The following is a 22,700-nucleotide window of genomic DNA, read 5'->3' as shown; positions in this document are numbered from 1 at the left end:
ACATTCTGCAAAATTAAAAAACTTACTCAACTCATCCAAAGACCCACTCCCTCCATTAGCTCACCTTGGAGTATACCGGATTTACTGTACTTGCAACATACCATATATAGGAGAAACAGGACGCACTATTCCTATTAGACAAAAAGAACATAAAGACACATTAAATATAATAATTATGGTGAAGCTGGCCTTTCTGATCATGCCCTGAATACCTTACACAGAATTGACTGGAAAACCACCAGCTGTCTACATCACACTAGAACATGGTATGAACGGAAATTCAAGGAAACCTGCGAGATTATCAGCAACCACCCCAATCTGAACAACAATGATGGTTTAAAAATCCCAAACATATGGAAGGCTTATATTCGACCTTCCTCACCAAGAACAACTATTAACAGGACTGGAGAAAATCCAGTATTGTAAATCAAATATAGGAATTGTAATACTAAAAATAGGACACCAATTGTTTCTGAAAGAAAACCATCTAAAAGAATGTTTATTCCTGTCATTGTAAAAATAGAATTTAGCTTGATGTAAAAAAAAAAAAAAAAAAAAGAGTTTTATTTTATTTTATTTTTAATTTTTTTTTTTTTTTTTTACATCAAGCTAAAAAGTTTTATTTTATTTATTTATTTATTTTTTATTCACCAGAGGTCACGCCAGTCGAATAACATGTGATCAAATCATTGTTTCTTTAGCTTACAGTTAATGATGTAACCCAGCTTGTTCTGTATACTTATGTACGCTCCAGATGATGATCTTAATGTGAAGATCGAAACGTCGGGATAATAAAAAAGTTTTTAACACGGTTGTAAATTCCATAAAATTTTTAAAATGAATGCTGATCACCTGTAACCCTAAAAGAAAGGATTATAAAGAGAAATAATAAATAATCTTCATATATTTGCTTATTAGTTTGTTTTTTAACATCTAAATAATCCTTTGAACTATTTTACCAACTTATGCAATATGCCCTCTGTGCACCATTATCCCAGATTCCATCACTATCATCAAATTCCTGACATGTACTCTCAAGGGGTATGCAGGATATGGACGTACTACATGAAAAACTTACATCATTACTAACTTCCTATCTACAATTTTCCTCAAAATCAATCTGTTACCTGTCAAGACTCCAACATTATCAGATCTTATATTTCTATCTTTTCAGGCACTTTTTACCATATCAATCCACCTATATCTTGGTCTTCCTCTGGATCATTTTCCTGTCAACCTGGCAGAGAACACTTGTTTGCTAATCTTTCTTCTCCCATTCTGCTTAAGTGACCATACCACCTGAGATTAGCTCTGCTAATGTGCATTCCTGGATGCTGATAATATCAAGTTCTTTCCTAATATTCTCGTTTTTAATATGATATTGCCATTGATGCCATCTGTTCATGCCTCTAATCTTTCTCAGTATGCTCATACCTGTGGGCTCTAGTCTTTGGTCAAGTGTTTTACTTTAACCCAGCTCTCATAAGTTAAAATTGGTTTGAACACTGTCTTGTATACAGTTAATTTAGTGTTTTGACTAATTTCTCTCTTATTCCATATACATTTATTTAGTTGACTTCTTACCATACCAGCTTTGTTGATTCTGTTGTCTATTTCCATATTTAATTTACCATCTTCACTAAAAAATCGTGCCTAAGTAGCTGAAATATTTTACTTGTTTTATAGGTTCTCCATTCAGAATGCAGATGATATTTTCTGTGCTTCTGCCTATTTTCATTGTCTTTGTCTTGTTATTGCTGACCTTCATACATATCCATTACTTATTATTATTATGGGTATCTCCATGGAGTCGGTAGACTCATCGCAGGAGATCCAATCTATCAAAACAGTACCTCTTTGATATTCATTTACAGACGAACAGCTCACAACTGAGTCAGGCAATGCATTCCACTCATTCACCACCCTCTAGGTGAAAAACCTCATTCTCACACCCTTGTTAACCAAACTTTTCCTTAATTTCCAGGGATGACCTCTTGTTCTTCCATCACTATCACACAGCTGAAACATTTCCCCTGCATTAATCTTATAAAAACCTTTTAGTAATTTAAATGTTTCTATCATATTCCCTCTTCTCCATCTATCATCTAACCTCTGCAATCCACAAGCTCTCAATCTATCAATGTAGGGAGCATTTTTTTACATTACTCACTAACTTAGTCACTCTCCTTTGAACCCTCTCCACGACCTCCTCATCTCCAAGGAATCCAGGTGACCAGACCCGAGCACAGTAATCCAAACATGGAAGTATCAGTGCTTTATAAAGGGGAATAATAACCTCTTTATCTCTGGATGTTAGTTTGTTCCTCAATAACCAAGTAATCCTATGTGCAATCTTGGTCACCTTAGCCATCTATCACTGAACTTCATCTCCCTATCCATCAATGCACCTAAGTCCCTAGCTCATCAATCTCTTGGAGTACCATTCCATCAGTGTGATACACAGCTGGTAATCTTTTAATCCCAAAATGCATAACTTCACTTTTCCACATTGCACTGACATCCAATACCTTTTGCCAGCTTATTTAAATCATCCTGCACTCTCAACATCAGCTTGATTTTTTATTGCGCTATCCAACTTTGCATCATCAACAAACAACTGAATATCTCCCTTTAAGCCGTTTCCTATATCATTTATGTACAAATTAAACAACAATGGCCCAAACACAGAGCCCTGAGGCACACCACTGGTCACCTGCCTCATCCTGGACTCTGCTCCTCAATACACCACCTTCTGGTATCTCTCCCTGAGCCATTCTTCTATCCATATCACCAGTTTAGTATCCATTCCCATCTGCTCCAATTTGCACAACAGTATTCCATGGGGTATCCTGTCAAAAGCTTTAGCAAATTCCAGAAGTACCACTGTGTAGCCATTTCCTTTGTCCAACTAAGATGTCATTCTATTATAAAATGTTAATAAATTGCTTAGGCAGGATCGACCTTTAACAAAACCATGTTGGCCCCTATAGAGTATCATATCCTGATCCACCCATTCTTGAATTTTGTCTTTAACCAACTTTTCCAATACTTGTACCACCACTCCCGAGATGGTGATTGGCCTGTAACTACTGCACTTTTAGAGCCACCTTTATGCAAAGGAACTACTTTGCCTTCCTTCCACTCCCAAGGGACCATACCAGAGTTCAAGCTTAATTTAAATAACCAAGTGAGAGGTGTTGACAATTCCTTAGCACATTCACACAACACCCGAGCTGATATTCCATCTAAATCTACAGCAGTGTTTGCATTTAAATTTTGCAATATACTAAGTACCCTCTGATTTCTTAACTTCAATTTTCACATTAGTTTTTGCTACAGTTACAGAGATGTCCTCACTTGGGTGATAGACTTTTGAAAAGTGATCACTCAGTAACTCTACTATTCCATCTGAATGAATTTGTCACCTCAATACTCAGCACCCACTAAAGTTATCCTTCCGAAGTCATTCTTTCTTTTACTTGCCACATAGTGGAAGAACTCTTTGGTATTACCCTTGATCTCCTTAGCTAAGGTCTTCTCATAATCTGATTTAGCTTTTCTTACTGTGCTGGTAACCTTCCTAGCTTGAGTCTTGTACTGCTCATGGGTGTTCCGATTGCCTTTCTCCGTGTAAATTCTCCATAACGTTTTCTTTTTTTTTGCAGATCAAGCTTGATACTACTACTCATCTATCTAACGCCTACCTTGTTTGTCTTCCTGACCATGGTGACACAATCTGATATTGCTTTCCTCAGATATCCGGTGATTTTATCCCATGCACTGCTAACATCTTTCCCCTGCAATATGTTCTGCCATGGGACAACTGCAAGCTCACTCCGAAGCTTGTTATAATTGCCTAACTTGTAGTTCTGTATGTACCCCTTCTTAAGAGAGAAATCCACAAATTTTGCAACCTCCCAAGTCAATACCAAATGATCGCTCTCACCAATTGGAGGTAACAAGGACACCTTACTTATACATATATCCTCTGAACCAACACTCTCACACCACGTGTCCCTTGTTCTCACACCATGTGTTCCTGCTGTTTCAAGTAATTATCTCGTAGAAGATGTATGAATTCCATTTCCTTTTTGCCACGTGATATTTCCTCCTTCCAATTGATATCACCATAATTAAAATCCCCCATAATAATCACTAACCCTGCACTCATTGCACTAATTTGCTGATCCATGAATTCAATATCACCCCCTATATCCCCTAGCCTATAGCAGCAATCAACTGTATATTTGGTTGTGTTGGTCACTATTTCAGACCAGACCACCTGAAATGAACAATCATTCACATGTCTATCATCTTGATATACTACTTTCTTTGGCTGCTACTCATCAGCTATTATCAATAGTACTCCCCCCCCCCTGTTCTATCTTCTCTATCATCCCTGAAAATACTGTACCCATCACATTCAATTCCAGTGACCACATCTTCTACTGACAGCCAAGTTACACTAATGCCTACAACTTTTGGTGAGATTGCATTGACTAATGCCAAAAATTCTTCCCTCTTATTTCGAATGCTTCTTGCATTGGTATACAAAAATTTCAGATTCCCTTTAGTTCTTGTACCAGCTTTAGAACTGATATACATGTCACTAATTTCAGTAGTCCCATGCCGATTTTTATCCACTCCATTCTGCAATTTATTCTGCGAATAAGGATCAACAAATATACAATTACTGCTTACGTTTCTCACTCTTACACTCAACCTTTTCAACCTTTACAAAAGTTATTAAATTTAGTCAAGAACTCTTGCAAACTTGTATCTGATTTATTTAGAAGTATAACATCATCCGCATAAAGCAAAGAATTGACATTAACATCTCCAATTTTGATATCGGGTTTAATACCACTTTCCTTCATCATGTGATCCATATAGATAACGAATAACAGAGAGGTAATGTACATCCTTGTCTGACACCAGGTTTAACATTAAACCATCTTCCTGTACTAGTTCTAGCTGCTGGCTTACAACTCAAATAAAGACTAAGTCTTGCTTGATATAATGTCCCCCCAACTGTCGCATTTTGAATAGCTACTCTCTTCGCACCTTATCATATGGTTTTTCTAGTTCTACAAAACTTAAATACAGATCTTTGTTATATTTCCATGACTTCTCAATTATTTGTCGTAAATTGAAAATCTGATCCTGACAACCTCTATTTGGCATGAATGTAGCTTGTTCTTCACCAAGCTTCTCTTTCCCAATTCTTCTCAACCATTTCTCGTTGGCCGAGTAGTTAGCATATCCGCTCTTCAGCTAAAAGGTTGTGGGTTTGAATCCCGCAATGGGCATGGATGTTTGTGATTGTATGTGAAAATACTAGTGGTCAGCAGTAGATGGCTTTAGTGTTGGTGATGAAGGTAGTTGTGGCTAGTGGATTTGTGGAGATGGAGAGTTGTAGAGCAGGTGCCCTCCCTCGATGAGTCTTTGGACTCTCTGGAGGTGTTAAATAATAAAAAAAAATCTTACCAGGAACATTCAGTAGGGAAATACCTTTTGTAATTCTCACATTCAATTTTATTTCCCCTTCTTATATATGGGTACTATGAGAGCTCTACTCCAATCATCTGGAATTCGTCCCTCTGTCCAGGCCCTCTGAACTATGCAGTGCAGCCCCTGTAAGACTTTTATACCTCCATACCTGAGCATTTCTGGTTGAATATCATCTACTCCAGCTACCTTTCCACATTTCAGCCTTCTGATGACTTTTACTACTTCAAGTATGGATATGTATTCCTGACTGCATGCCTGGTCAGTGTTTTTTATCACTGTGCTGTCATCACTGCTAGTTTCATTTAGCAATTTTTCGAAGTAATTACTCCATACTTCAAGGATATCTTTTTCTTCACTTTTCATGTCACCTCTATCATCTCTGTTTCTTTTTACAGCACTTGTATTCTTCGATTTCTGAGCTTCTTCAACAACCTCCAGAATATCTTGCCACCTCTTGATATTTATTTTCTATGTTCTTATCAAAGTCTTCCCATGACTTTTGTTTAGCTATATTTACAGTGTTTAGCTTTCTTACTCTGTATTCTCTAAGAGCACAAGCTCACTTATTTGCTAGGAACTTTTGATATTCTTTCTTCTTTTCCTTCACTGCCTCTTTAATTTCCTGTGTCCCCCATCGAGTTCTGTTTTTTTCTATCCTTGAGACAATCTCACCACATGCCTCTCTGGCTGAATCAATCAATATTTTCTTCAGCGCTTGCCACTCCTGTTCTTAAACTCTTTCATTTTTTTCTTGAATAATGTTTGTATATTTTAGTCTACAGTTCACATCTGTGAGCTGCTCAACTTTTATTCACTTTAAAACTTTCTTACATGCTCAAGAACTAAATGGTGATCAGTTCCAATTTCAAATCCTCTGTACACTCTAGTGTCCTGCACCAGTGAGAAAACATCACATCATCAACAATAACATAGTCAATGAGACTTTTATTATTCTCTGCCTCTTCTCTCCATGTGTATTTGTGCACATTTTTATGTTGGAACATAGTGTTATTAATAACCAGTCCATGTCCTGAGAAAAAATCCAACAGATATTTGCTGTTATTATTAGCTTTGCTCTTATCTCCAAATTTTCCCAAAATATTTTTGTATGTCTGACAGTCATTTCCTACTTTGTTATTTAGATCCCCAGCAAGGACCAGTTTTTCCTTCTTCAGTTGCTTTCTCTAAAGCCTCAAAAAATTCCTCCACTTCTACCTTAGTAAAACCTTCTGTGGGCCCATAGGCACAAATAATTATGCCTCATTATCCAGGTTCCCTATTCTGATATTTGTCCACATCACTCTACTTGATATTACTTTCCATTCAAGAAGATTAGCCTTGTATTTTGTGTTCAATACTATAGCTACACCTTTTTTCCCTCATTGTCATTGCCTGAATATAATATTTTGTATTTATCGCTCAGAAAAATCTCACCAGATTTTGTCTTTTTTTTGTTTCAGTCATCCTTATTAATGTCGATCTGGTACTTATCTAATTCCTCAGCTAGCCACATTTCTTTGCCATTCAGGCTTCTTATGTTGATAGTACCGATCTTCAACTCTGGTGATATTGAGTTGGGGTGTGTTTTATGATTTGTTCCAGTAGCTGACTTTTCATTGTTTGCTCTGGTTCCCTGGTGAAAACAGTGGGGGTCATGTTTAACCGGATGACACCCCAGCTGGCATGAAATTCTGTCATGTTGTACCATCATTTAATATTGTGGTTTAAACAAATACAATTTGGTCAGCTAAATCAGAGATTGCCAGCCCATCCTCATTCGTTCAGTATCCAATCCTATTTAATTTCTTGCAATCCAGTACAATCATTGTGATATACAGTATGTAATATTTTTATTCTAAAGTACATAACCTTGCATTTTGAAACATTAAATTGAGAGTCATTATCCTTTGCCCACAATACCAATTTATTTAAATCATCCTTCAGGATATGTTTATTGCCTTTTTCAACTATTATCCTCTTCAGTTTTGCATAATTAGCAAACAACTGAAAATACCCCCCCCCCCACAACATACATGAGGAATGTTAGCTATTTGTCAACAATTGCTCTTATGAGCTTTACCTTAGTTACAGCTGGGACACTGTTTTTGCTCTTGCCTTAATTTTGGTTAATAGTTAAGATTTTGCAGCAACAGTGTGCACAATATTTTCAGGTGAAAACTTGAGGACAGTAATTACTGCTTGCAAAGTGATAGGATTCTCATTTTTGTAGATAAGCTTTTACGTTGGACAGACATAACTTCTAATTTTTTAGGAGATGACAATGCAAACTAGATTATTAATTATAAAAACTTTAAAAACTGCCTATATTTTGGTAATGTTACATTGCCATCTTCAGTGATCACAAAACATGATATGTGCACGCAGGCACTCACACTAAGCAAATGAGGCTGAAAAAAGGCAACAGAAGTCAGTCCTAAACGGTGTCCCCATAGTGGACTAAATTGGGTTGTCTTGGCCATTGGACTGGCATGTTGTACCATGTCAGTCCAGTCTTAGAATGTATGCTTCCCAAATTTGGGGCAGTCTCATGTACCCAAATTTGTTGAGATTTTAAAATTTTTCAGAGCTGAGGCAAATTCAAGGAATAGTCTTTCGTACTTGCTGCAGTGTAATAAAGTGGCTTTTTTTTCCAGCATATCCTGGATATGCTGTGGTGGGTGTCCAAAGCAGTCAGCAAGTCCTGAGTGGTTACCTGGTTTTAATAATTTTTGGGGGTTGTAGCCATTGGCTAAGAAGATGTTAAGGATGTGGTCAAGTTCAGTAGTTGTATTGGTGGAACCGGGTGTAGTCCTTATGTTCAGATATCCTGATATATTGGCTATCCAATAGTTAGGGCATTACACTCCACAATTTCACAACACACTTAAACAATCAGCACCCCAGGATCCAGTTTACCTTGGAAAAGGAAAACAACAGCAGATTCTCGCTCTCCTAGACGACACTCTGATTACACGCCAGCATGATGGATCCCTGACTTTCTCTGTTTACAGAAAACTTACACATACCCCCCCCCCCCCAACAATATGGGGTTAAATCCAAAAAACTAACAAAAATCGTAAGGAAATATGACCTCACAATCAGTTACAAATCACATAAGAAATTGGCATCCCTTATCCACTCCACCAAAGACCAGCCACTTCTCCTAGACCTGCTTGGAGTATACCAGGTCCCTTACAGTTGCAAACTGCCTTACTACGGCCAAACAGGCAGGACTACCAATATCAGGATATCTAAACACAAGGACTACATCTGGTTTCACCAATACCATTCAGGACTTGACTTTGCTTTAGACACCCACCACAGGATACGCTGGAAGAAGGCCACTTTATTACACCACAGCAAGTATAAGTACTAGAGACTATTCCTTGAATCTGCCTCAGTCCTGAAAAACTTTCTAAACTTCAACAAATCTGGGAAGCATACATTCTAAGATTGTCAACCCAATGGCCAAATCAACCCAATTTAGCCCACTAGAGGCACCGTTTAGGACTCTAGGACCGACTTCTGTTGCCTTTCTTCAGCCTTATTTGCTCACTGTGAGTGCCTGCATGCACATATCATTGTTTTGTGATCCTTGAAGATGGCAATGTAACATTGCTGAAATATAGGTAGTTATTAATTAATGTTTTTTATAATTAATACTCTAGTTTACATTGTCACTTACTAAAAAAAATTAGAAGCAATAGGATCAACAGTTTCTTCTCTTTCAACAGTCCTCATGTTATAGGAATGGTATGTGATTGGCAGATAGTTTTTAATTAAAAAAAATATTCTTAACTTCTAGGGCATGTAATGAGATGACTTTTTTAATTGATGGATTTATCAGGTTTCTGAGAATTTGAGGGCATAACACTAACTAATAGGCAAGGATAATTTGAGTGTCAATGTATCCCTCTCCTAAAAGAAGTGGTGTTCAGTGTTAACTGATACCGCTTTCAACTGAAGGTGAACCTTTCGATTGTAGCTAGTCTCATAAGCAGGTGGCAGAGTTTCCCTCCTAGAAATTATTTTTATTCTTCAAACAGGAAGTAAGCCAACGATACTTATCCCAACCATGTACTTTAAAAGCCTGGAAAGAGATACCAAGAAGAAGATATGTACTTTATCCACTTTGGTCATTTGGAATTTTTTTCTTAAGTTCTCCCCTTCTGTAAATATAGGTCTTCTGTTTGCACAGAATAGGATTCAGTTTCCATCAGGTATTTTTCTTTTGGTGCTGCTGTTGGGGAATATTTTACATTATTCAGGCTTTTGGATCACACGAGGAGTGATTCTGTGAAGATTTAGGTACTTCTGATGCTCTAAAGAAGAAAAAGTGATGAAATTGTATCAGTTACTGGTTAAAGGATCTTGGAAATATTGATTTTTGTCTGGAAACCTTTCTGATATTTCCTTTACTAGATGCTGTAGTAAGCTCCTTTTTTTTTTCACTGTCTAATATAACATCTTGGATGCTGATATGAATGTTCTTTTTATTTTTTTTTTATATATTTTATTCCACTCCAAAAAAAAATATTGGGTGGTCTTCTCTACTAAGAAGTTATAATGATGGTTTCTTAGAATAATAGCCTTTGTTTCTTATGGTCTTTGCTATCACATTAAGCACAGATTTCAGAACCATTGCAGGATATTGTGCAAGACTATTTTTTACAGTGAACATCTCATGAGATTCAGTGTACACAGTCTGACAGAGAATTTTAAGAACCTTTTGATACAAAATTAATAACGGAAAAAACTCGCATACAAAGATTATTTAATAGTATAATTTTCGCCTGTGTGTCACAGGCATCTTCAGTACATTAAGCTCAAATTAAACAATAACTGACAATTCCAAAAAGCGCCATCTAAGTAGCTTGTGTAAGATAATTAAAAAAGTCAATAAATTTCCTAAAAAAAAAAAAAATAAATAAATAAAAAAAAATTAATACAATAAAAAGTTAGGAAAGATTAGCTGATTTGTAAAGTACTATCTCCCATAAAGGGGATAGACGTAAGCCTTCGGATCTGTTTAAGTTAGGAGAATGAAGTAGAGTTTCGCATGTTTCTTTATAAAGGCGTTCCATGACAAACTGACTTTTCTGAAGAACTCTTGTCTTTCTCCAATGAACTCTGTGTCTAGTGAAGATGGCATGTTCTGCAAGTCCAGACTTTTCAGGTTTAAAGTATTCAATATAAGATTGGTGTTCTTCTAGCTGAATAGAGGCAGATCATCCCGTTTGTCCGAAATAAGGTAATCCACAAGAGCACGGAATCTGGTAGACACCTGGATGATTAAGATGTAGAAGCATGTCCTTAGGAGAAGTGAGAAAGGTGGAGATTTTTCTAAATGGTCGAAAGGCAACAAAAACATTCAGTGGTTTTAAAACTTTTGCTATACGTTCACTGATGCCTTGTACATAAGGGATAGTAATGCGCGTTATTTCTTCTGTGTTTGAAGAGGAAGACATATTAAAACTACTCAAAGTTCTTTTAATGAAGCAATTCTTATAACCATTAGATAGAAAGGAAGAAGTTATATATTGTAGTTCTTTCTGTAAAAGATCGTCTGAAGAACAAAAGGAGTGGGCCCGATGAACCAGTGTTTTAATAGTTCCTGCCTTTTGACTGGGATGGTGATGAGATTCCACATGGATATAATGGCCTGTATGAGTCTTCTTTCTATAAACTGAGAAATGTAGGTTACCATCTGGTTGGCGATGAATTAGAAGATCTAAAAAGGCTAACTGCTTATTTGATCCTACTTCTAGGGTAAACTTGATCCTAGGATGAAATGCGTTTAACTTAGTGAGGAATTGTTGAAGTTCATCCAAAGAGCCACTCCATACAGCAAAAATGTCATCGACATATCTGAACCAATGAGTAGGTCTGGGAGAAATGTTGTCAAAGAATCGTTGTTCAAAATGTTCCATAAAGAAATTGGAGATAGCAGGAGAAAGAGGATTACCCATTGCTGGTCCTTCAATTTGTTGATACAACTTATTTTTAAAGGAAAAATAACCAGAATTTATTACAAAATCAAATACGTTTACAATGTCTGAAGGAAATTCCTGTTGTAGTAATTCAATGAATAAAAGATATGAATAAAATGAAAGAATAAAAGATATGCTTCTAGATATACTAATAGATAGAATGGATACCCTTCCTCAAGAGGAAAAGAAAGACACGAAACTATCCAATGTCTGTGGATTAGAATTTAGCAGTGTCTTGGATATTTTTCCTGAGGTAAAAAGAGGCAGACACATCATCATCATCAAATTCATTTACCCTCAAGGGGGGAGGGTATACAGGATATGATAGTACTACATGGAAAATTTACATCATTACTAACTTCCTATCTACAATTTTCCTCCAAATCAATCTGTTATCTGTCAAATATTTCTATCTTCTAAGGCACTTTTTACCATATCTTGGTCTTCCTATAGGTCTTTTTCCTGCCAACCTGGCAGAGAACACTTGTTTGAAAGAGAAATTGTCAGAGAAAATTTGTTGTTTCTGTTGTCTATTTCCATATTTAATTTACCACCTTCACTAAAAATCGTGCCTAAGTAGCTGAAATGTTTTACTTTCTATAGGTTCTCCATTCAGAATGCAGTTGATATTTTCAATGCTTCTGCCTGTTTTCTTTGTCTTGTTATTGCTGACCTTCATACCATATCTATTACAATGGTTATTCAATTTAGTCAGGGAATCTTGCAGACTTGTAGTGGATTTATTTAGAAGTATAATCCTTTCTTTTAGTGTTGCATGGTGATCAGCATTCATTTTAGAAATTATGGACTTCACAACTGTGTTATAAATAACTATTTTAATTCCCCGACATTTTGACCTTCATATTAAGGTCATCATTACTAAAAAAAAATTATATTTGTGTGAAATGTAACTCAGTTTGTCCTTGTACATATACAAGGACAAGCTAAGTTACATATCACATAGTAAGCTAAAGAAACAATCATTTGATCACTGGTTATTCTACTGGCACGACCTCTAGTGCTTCCTTAAATTTGCGTTCATACCATGTTTTGGTGTGATGTAAATTTTCCAGTCAATTCTATGTAAAGTGTTCAGGGCATGATCAGAAAGGCCAGCTTCACCATAATTATTATATTTAATGTGTCATTTATATTCCTTTTGTCTGATAGGAATTGTGCGTCCTGTTTCCCCTATATATGGTAGATTACAGGTGCAATAAATACGGTATACTCCAGCGGAGGGAGTGGGTCTTTGGATGAGTTAAGTAAGCTTTTTAATTTTGCATTAGGTTTAAAGGTGGCTATGAGTTGTATTTCTGTAGTATTCTGTTTATTTTATCTGATTTCCCTTTAATGTAAGGAATGGTTATAGTTTTATTGTAGTCTGGTTTATCTTTATTTTTTATTGAGGCCTTTAGAGAATTTTGTTAATAGTGTTTTGGCTGTAACCATTTTTTAGAAAATTGCTGATAACTTTATATTCATCTTTCAGCGCTTGTTCATTGGAGCAGATCTTCAAAGCCCTGTTTTTTGGAGTATTAATGACACCTAGTTTTTGTGTTGGGTGGTGGTGGTGGTAGGAGTTTATGTGTATATAAACGGAAGTGTATTCTGTTTCTCAATCAATTGTGAACTGTATGCGTTTGTGTTGTTTGTTTAGCTGGCTGAGGAAATTGTCTGACGGCCATGGGGCCAGATCGCGAAAACATCATCAATGTATCTAAGCCAGATGGTGAGCCCATGGCTGTGCCTTCTTTTTGTGACAAATGGCAAAACACTTTCTACCTACAAAAAGAAGGCACAGCAATGGGCTCGCCATTATCATCGGGGGAGGGATGTCGTTTAATATGCTAAGGTTTTTGACAGTGGTAAATAATGAAGTAATGTCAAAGCTGAGCATGAAGTAAGAATTTTTTTTTTTAGATTGATTTTTATTTTTATTAAGGTTTTAAAACAAACAGAATTTACGCTTTAGTGTATTTACATACTGGCCAACCGACATACTTAAACAGAATTGGTGAGGAAAGATTAGCAAAACAAGTGTTCTCTGCCAGGTTGGCAGGAAAACGACCTAGAGGAAGACCAAGATGTAGGTGGATTGATACGGTACAAAGTGCCTTAGACGATAGAAATATAAGATTCTGATAATGTTGGAGTCTTGACAAGTAACAGACTGATTTGGAGGAAAATTGTAGATAGGAAGTTAGTAATGATGTAAATTTTTCATGTAGTACTATCATATCCTGTACACCCCTTGAGGGTACATGGCAGGAATTTGATGATGGTGTATTTAACACATATTTGCTATGGCTTCTGAGACACTAGTGTTACATGATTCCCAAATGGTTCGTTATTCTTTTCTGTTTATAGAAACCTATGCACACTTAAAAAGCTGCTTATGTATGCAACCACACCATCATCCATCCCAAACAGCATCTTCTAAACATTTATTCTTTAGAGCCAGGCTGTGGCTATTTGTTCTATTGACACAACTCTTGCCACAGAATTCAGTTTTAATAGCAACACTATTTTAGCTACAACGTATAACACCTGCTGACATTCTTTTTTGTTTGAATATTTATTAAATTGTTATATTTGTTCCTGTTGCACTAAAGTATGGTATAATTCATGAAATACCATTTGATTTTTTACATGTAAAGATAGTAACAACATATAAACTGAAGTGCTTCTAGATTGCCCCTGCTTGATCATAATGATTCTTTTCCTGCCAGAAATTTGGAAGTCTTATTAATTGTAAATTTTTAATGTACCAGTTTTATATCTACTATATGAGACCACTTTAGCATGCAGCCCAGTTTTCACATATGAACTTCACTGTTATCATTCTACCTTTTTGAATTGTCATTTACTCTGAAGATGATCTGTTATATTTCAGATCTAATCTGATTATTTAGATCAATAATAAACTTTCTTGTTTATATATTCTATATCTTTTCTTTTCATGTGTTGCTAGTGCTATTCAAAGTTTGTTATTTTGAGTGGTCAATGTTTTTATTACTCATATAAGATTTTCCCAGAGGCTAAATCATATATACTTTTGAAATTTAAAAATTCCCATCCTCAAAACAATACATTTTCTATATGATGATTTTATTATGCCAGATAAAGAAATTTAGCTTTTATCTTTGATTTAATAATTAAAATTCTGTATTCTAGGGGAGCCTGTAGCTGATGCATTTGCTGTATGCATGCGAGACAACAGTGCTATTTTGGCACTTGCTGATGGAGTTAACTGGGGAGAGAAAGCTTGTTTAGCTGCCCGTTGTGCAATTCATGGATGTATGGACTACCTCAACAAAGCTCTTTACAGGGAAGGCGGTCGAATCGAGACTACTATGGTATGAATTATCATTTGTATTAATTGCTGTTTGTAATGATTTTTTTTTTTTTCACCACTGGAAGAAAAATTCCATTACAGAGTTATTCTGCTAAAAATAATAATTGCAAGCAGTATTAAACAATTCCAAAGTCATAGAATTTAAAAAAGAAAAGAAAACACTTTGAATAACAGTGTTTTTGATAGTTGACTGGTTTTGTTGTACATACTTTACCTGGGTGAGATTATATAGGCTAAAATTCCATCTATGATGAAAGGAATTGTCTAGGTAGAAAATTCAGAATCTTGTCTTCTTTAAAACAAGCAGACTATTTGAAAATTCACATTTATGGGCCTAACTCAAATTATGCCATATCAAGTGGCTAGATTACCAAAAAAAAGTGTTGATCTGATGTTTGATATAAGAAATAGTTATTGCATATGAATGTATGCAATGTATTCCCACTATTATATAGCATAGAAAGCTGTAGCAGCATATACTGAAAACACATGATCTTATTTTAAAGTAAATAAATGAATACCTTCTCTAATTCCATTTCTGCAGTGGCCATTCTGCAAACTGGTGCATCAAAAGCACTAGTTCTCATGCACTCATCAAAGTTAAGTTGATTCATTATAAGGTTTAATGGAATAAAAACTCCAACTGAACTTTATAATGAATTGCCATCAGCATTTATATATAATCAAAAATTGAGTTAGGGAGACCTCATTGGTTGTTGTTACCACTTGCTTACTTGAGTTTTGAAAAGTATCTTATACATGAGGTTAAACTGTTGGCATGTTTGTGTTCATGAAGGTATTTGGAGAAATGTAATGAGAATCACTTTTAAAATGGGAAACTTTGAGAATTACTTGTGATTCCACAGAAGTCTAGTGGGGAAGAATTATAGAATTTTATTAGACTAAAATAGCACGCTAGTAATGAATAGACATAGAAATGTTTTGGGAAAATTTAGAGAAAAGGTCAAATCTAATAATAATAATAATAATATGGTAGGTATCTGCAATTTTTGTTTAGGATATGGACTTATTCTAGACTATATTTCAACTTAAAGGCACACATAAATTCATGTTGAAAGAACACATAGGGGCAAAGTTCTGCATGATAAGATACAGAAAATATCTGTGTCTTATCATGAATCACTGTCCAGAAAATCACTGTCCAGTTTGAGCAGGAAACAAAAGATTCTCACATGGATTCTTCTTAAAATATTCATGCATATTTTTCTTTTCAGTTAAGAAGCTCTCAGAGGTGAACTGTGTAGACTCATGTATACAAATATGATTGGAGAAAAAGTGAGATTTTGAAAACAGAAACAATTGTAAACAGAGTAGAAAATGTTTATTGACTCAGTCAGGGAATCCTGTTGAGAAATTGTTTGCAAGAATAGAAAAATCTGAATTTGTGCGCTTTCAAGAAGTTAAAGATGGTGTTTCTATTAAAGATGCAAGTTCCATGAGAGTATGTAGAAAGAATGCAAGAAATCGAAGTTATGTGTAAAAGTAGGTAAACAAAATCCTTTGAAAAACTTTGAAGAATAAAGAATATAATTATCTTAAAAGCAAGAATGTTATGGAGCTATTGAAAAAAGACACGGAGAAAGAGTACTGTAAAAGGAAATCATAATTTAATTCCAAGACCCTCCACAGAGTCAAAGACTTATCATGGGAAGTCCCTTTGTCATACACACAGCTCATCATACCATGCCTTAAATACATTCAAATTCTCTGTAGGCACCACACTCTCAGGCAATGCATTCCAGTCATTTATAACTCTCCAAAAAACCTGCTTCTTACTCCTTGTTCATGCCCTCCTCATACAGTTTCTAGGGAATGAGCTCTTGTTCTTCCGCCATTTAATGAAAAACCTAGTTGTTGAAAGTTTTTCCACTTGGTTATACTATAAATTAAAGATACCAAGAAATTATATGCTTGGTTTAATCCTTTATCCAAGTGTAAGCAAACGAAGTTTGTGCCTGAAGTATTTTTAGGACTGAGGCAACTCGTGGTAAAGGTGGTATGACTTCATATCCCTTGCCTTAGTATCCCATAATGAAAAGCACATCTTCTTGCTGACATGTATAATGCTATGCATTATAGGGAGGGTCACTACCCAGACCGGTTTCAACCTTTATATACTAAGGCTACCAAGGCAAGTGATGCGAAATCATACCACCTTTACCACGAGTGCCCCAGCCCTGAAAATACTTCACATGCAAACTTTGTTTGCTTACACTTGGATAAAGGATTAAACCAATTATATAATTTCTTGGTATCTTTAATTTATAGTATAACCAAGTGGAAAAAGTTTCAACAACTAGCTATCTGTAATCCAGAGTATTATAATAATAAGGTGTGACACCTTTTGACAACTCGTATATGAAAATATGACTTCTGCATTACTTCAACCTTGGTATCACCTCTGGGTCTGGCTCCCACTGATGAAACCTGAATAAAGGTCGAAACCGGTCTGGGTAGTGACACTTCCCATAATGCATAGCATTATACATGTCTGCAAGGAGATGTGTTTTGCATTTTGGGATACTAAGGCAAGTGATGTGGAGTCATACCACCTTTACCACAAGTTGCCCCAGTTCTGAAAATACTTCAAGTGCAAACTTTGTTTGCTTACACTTGAATAAAGGATTAAACCAAGTATATAATTCCTTGGTATTGTTAATTTATAATAAAAAACCTCCAACGTTAATCTCAATAACAATCCCTTCCCAACTTGTATTGTATGTCTCATCGTATCACTGCTCTTCCTCCTATCTACTAGACTCTGCAAATTGCATCTTCTCAACCTTTCTTCATACTCAACATTCCAGAGACTAGAAACTACCTTAGTCAATTGCATCTGGACCTTTTACAATATCTCTTCATCCTTTTGAAAACCAGGTGACTAAATCTGTGCACAGCAGTTTATGTGGCCTAATCAAATCCTTACAATAGAACCAGAATCTCCTTACTTCTACAAGTCGGCATCCTCCAAAATTGTGAAGACAAATTGTGTTGTCTTCACAATTTTGGCAATGTGTCATCTAAATTTTAGATCGTTATCTACTATCACTCCAAGATCTCTTATTTCCAACACCTTTAACAATATATTCCCACCAAGAGTAAATTCTGCATCGCATCTTTGTTATCTAAATTTTAAAATCGTTTTCATTTCAAAATATTGAACTGGCATCCCCACTCCCATACCCGTTCATTCAGTCTCTTCAAATCTTCTTGTTAGGTTACAACATCTGCTCTACTCCTCATAGTTCTTACCAACTTTGCATCATCTGCAAACAATTGAATATACCCATTCATATCTTCCCCAATATCATTATCATCAGCAGCAGTGGCCCTAAAACAGACTCCTGAGGCACCAGCGATGACTTTCCTCTTCCAGGATATTGCTCCCCCATACACAACTTGCTAATAGTTATCAGATAGCCACTCTCTAATCCAGTGCATATTCAATGTCATCTGCTCTAGTTTGACTACAAACTTATCCTGTGGTAATCTGTTAAAAGCCTATGCAAAATCTAAGTATACTACTGTGTATTCATCTCCTCATCTAATGCAACTGTTACTGTATTGTAATGAGTAAGTAGATTAGTAAAACACGACCTCCCTGTAGCAAATCTGTGCTGTCCATCAAAGATAATACCATTGTTGTCAACTCATTTTTGGATCCTAGTTCTCACTAGCCTCTCCAACACTTTTACCACAACTCCTGACACACAGATTGGCCTATAATTTGATTCTTGAGTTATCACCTCCCTTATGAAGCAGTACAGTCTTGCCTTCCTTCTGCTCCTTTGGAACTTGACCCAATTTAAGACTCATATTAGACAAATATGCTAAGGCAGATATAAACTCCCTGGCGTATTCTTTTAAAATATTTGGTGATATATCAAGTCCCATAGCCTTATTAACATCAGGTTTGCTCAATTTCTCCATATACTTGAATGATCACAGTCAGTTTCTCCTTTTCATTATCTACTGCTCTCAAACTCTCCATGATGTCACATTCACAAGAATGAAAGACCTTTATAAACTGCTCATTAAATATTTCAGTTATATCCTCTACAGCAATTGTCCTTATGCCATTTTCTCCAGTCACTGTCATCCTACCATAATCATCTTTTTTTTTTTTGCAGGCTACATATCAAAAAAACTCCCTAGGAGTTTTTGGCTTTATTAGCTAACTGCTACCCATACTACACTTTGGCTATCTTTTCCAACCTTTTCCTTGCCTGTTCTTTCTGGTCCCCATGGAATTGAGTATTACCACTCATCTTATGTTGTCTCCATAATGCCTTCTTTCTTTGTATTGCATGCATAGTATCTTCATTCCTCTATTTCATCATCCTTGGAATACGTTTAGATATTGCTATCTTAGATAGTTCTTAGATAGCGCCCAATTAGCATTGATCTCCTTTCCCGTCCCTTAACTCCTCCTTCCATTCTACAGCTGCAAGCTGTCTCCTCACATGGCTGGCAACTACTGAAAGGAAATATAAGACCCTTAATCCTCGTGTGCCCTCTGTTACATACTGTCTGTGGTAGTTATCCCTCAGAAACTCTGAATTCATTTTCTTTACTTCTGGTTGTTATATTGTCATCCCAATTTATATTGCCATAATTAAAATCACCATTTTTCTATTTGCTTGACTAATTTGCTTATATGCATTTCATGGTCACTGCTCTCCATATTACTCTGGTCTATATCAACAACCAGTGAAGTATTTCATTTTGTTCAACTCTGTCTCACACCATACTACCTCAGAAACCATTGCCACATTTTACACAGCTAAAAAGAAAAGTTTTCATGTGGAATAAATTTAACCCATTTTCATCAGAAATTTGGGAAGTAATTTCTCCAAGAAGTTTTTCTCACATAGAATGTGAAACATATACTAGTAGTCACATATCTTGATGTGAGCGAGGAAACAAATAAAGCACACTATGAACTTTCACAGAGAAAACTGAGTTCTCATTATAATATAAAGATTTCACTTTTTTATATGTATTACTCTTTAAGAAATGTTTGTAAACGTTCATATGAGTTGTAGTTGCCTTGTATATTCATATTTAATTCTTTTGAAAAAAAATTGAAGAACGGTTAACATTTGATGGTGACAATTAAAGATGAAATCAACCTTATTACTACTTGCAGTAGGTTTTTATTCAAGGCACTTTCTCAGGCTTTGCTTTGTTATAAATTTTTTCATGGACTTTATGGCCAGCTAACTTTTATTTACACAAGATGTTGCTAATTCTGTGCAAATAAGAGTATCTCATTTACTGTTTCATCATCATCATCAAATTCCTCACATGTACACTCAAGGAGTGTACAGGATATGATAGTACTACATGAAAAACTGATTTAAGATTTATTTATTCTCACCCAGCTCTCAGTTCCATAAGTTAAAATTGGTTTGAACACTGTCTTGTATACAGCTAATTTAGTTTTTTGGCTAATTTCTCTCTTATTCCATATAAATTTATTCAGTTGACTTCCTACCATACCAGCTTTGTTGATTCTTTTCTCTATTTCCATATTTAATTTACCATCTTCACTAAAAATCATGCACTTTAACCTGTGGAACAGGTGAAATGTTTTACCTGTTCCACAGGTTCTCCGTTTACAAAGCAATTGACATTTTCAACGATTTTGCCTATTTTCATTGTCATTGTCTTTTTATTGCTGACCTTCATACCATATCTATTACAACAGTTATTCAATTTATCAGGGACTCTTGCAGACTTGTAGCAGATTTATTTAGAAGTATAACATCATCTGCATGAAGCAAAGAGCTGAAATTAACATCTCCAATTTTGATATCAGGTTTAATACCACTTTCCTTCATAATGTGATCCATATAGATAATGAATAACAGAGGGGATAATTTACATCCTTGTCTGACACCAGATTTAACATTAAACCACCTTCCTGTATACTTCCTTTAATTCTAACTGCTGACTTACAACTCAAATAAAGACTAAGTATTGCTTGATATAATGCCCTATCAACACCATATAACTAGCATTTTTGAATAGCTTGTCACCTTGTCATATGCCTTTTGCAGATCTGCAAAACTTAAATACAGATCATTGTTATATTCCCATGATTTCTCAACTATCTGTTGTAAAGTGAAAATCTGATCCTGACTGCCTCTATTTGGCCTGAATCCAGCTTGTTCTTCACCAAGCTTCTCTTCCACGATCCTCCTCAACCGTTTCTAAAGTATATTTGCATAAATCTTACCAGGGAACACTGAGTAGAGAAATAATTCTCACATTCAGTTTTATTTCCCTTTTTTTTTATGGGAACTATATTTTTTAACACTGTGCTGTTATCACTACTTATTTCATTTAGCAGTTTTTCGAAGTAATTACTTTATACTTCAAGGATATCTTTTTCTCCTGTTTTCATATCACCTTTATCATCTCTAATTCCTTTTACAGCACTCTTTTCTCCATTCCTAAGCTTCTTCAACAACCTCCAGAATATTTTGCCACCTTCTTGATATTTATTTTCTATGTTCTTACCAAAGTCCTCCCACGACATTAGTTTAGCTAGTTTTACACAGTGCTTTCTTACATTTGTCTCTGTATTCTCTAAAAGCACAAGCTGACTTATTTGCCAGGAACTTTTGATATGCTTCCTTCTTTTCCATTACTGCCTCTTTAACTTACTGTGTCCACCATGGAGTTCTGATTTTTCTATCCTTGCAGACAACCTCACCATATGCCTCTCTCGCTGACTCAGTCAGTGTTTTCTTCAGGGCTTGCCAATGAATAAGGTTTGGTTCCTGTTCTCAAACTGTTTCATTTTTCCTTGAATAAAATTTGTGCATTTTAGTGTACAGTTCACATCTGAGAGCTGCTCAACTTTTATTCGCTTTAACACTTTCTTATATAAGAAGGATTCCTGTAATTGGACCACATGTTTATTACGTTAAATAACAATAAAAAAAAAACCTAACAAGTTTCGTAAGTCATATGACTTACATCTTCATGGGTCAAAAGTAGCTAAAAGTTAAAACACACGAAATAAGAAATTACTCAAAATAGTTCATTCTATGCAGTTGTCTAATTGTTCATTAAATTTAATATCCAAATGTAGATTCAGTGCAATGCTAAGTTTGAACAATGCTGGATGCTGTCACGTTGTGTTGTTCACGTTCTCATTGTCCGAGGTCTGACTTGGGTATATTTTTATCAATGCTGACCAAACTTGGTGTAATAAACATGTGGTCCAATTACCGGAATCTTTCTTATGAACTGATAAACCACAGAAACCTTCCCATACACTTTCTTACATGTTCTTCTTTTCGATATGAAATTCAATTTTATCCTGCTCAAGATTAAAGGGATCACTTTCAATTTAAAATCCTCTGCACACTCTAGTGTCCTGCACTAGGGAGAAAACATCACTATCAACAATAACATAGCCATTGAGACTTTTCTTATTCCTTGCCTCTTCTCTCCATGTGAATTTGTGCACATTTTTATGTTGGAACGTTGTGTTAGTAATAACCAGTCCATGTCCTGAGCAGAAATCTGAAGGATATTTTCCATTATTATTAGCTTTGCTCTTTTCTCCAAATTTTCCAAAATATTTTTGTATGTCTGACAATCATTTCCTGTTCTGCTATTTATCCCCAACTTTTCATTTTTCATTGTGTCTGTTACTTTCTCTCAAAAAAGCCTCAAAAAAATTCCTCCACTTCTACTTTAGTAGAACCTTCTGTGAGCCCATAGACAAATAAGTCTCATTGTCCAGTTTCCCATTCTCATATTTGCCCATATCACTCTACTTGAGACTGCCTGCTATTCAAGAA

At 35.6% G+C, this 22,700-nt stretch overlaps 1 protein-coding gene across 1 annotated transcript in view; it reads left to right on the top strand.

Moving 5' to 3' along the window:
* The window catches only part of LOC150097448 (PP2C-like domain-containing protein CG9801), a 124,549-nt gene that overhangs the window by 54,943 nt on the left and 46,906 nt on the right, over positions 1–22,700 (top strand). The window contains exon 4 of the mRNA XM_090407354.1: positions 14,679–14,860. Coding sequence (XP_090263480.1) covers positions 14,679–14,860 — 182 coding nt within the window. The remainder of the gene's footprint in view (positions 1–14,678; positions 14,861–22,700) is intronic.

The sequence above is a fragment of the Typopeltis vanoorti genome, chromosome 17 (genome assembly GCF_054136105.1).
Source record: "Typopeltis vanoorti isolate ZY-2024b chromosome 17, IOZ_Tvanoo_1.0, whole genome shotgun sequence".
Taxonomy (NCBI): Eukaryota; Metazoa; Arthropoda; class Arachnida; order Uropygi; family Thelyphonidae; genus Typopeltis; species Typopeltis vanoorti.
Note: the sequence above shows the minus strand (reverse complement) of the source record. Positions and strands in the feature narration are given on the sequence as shown.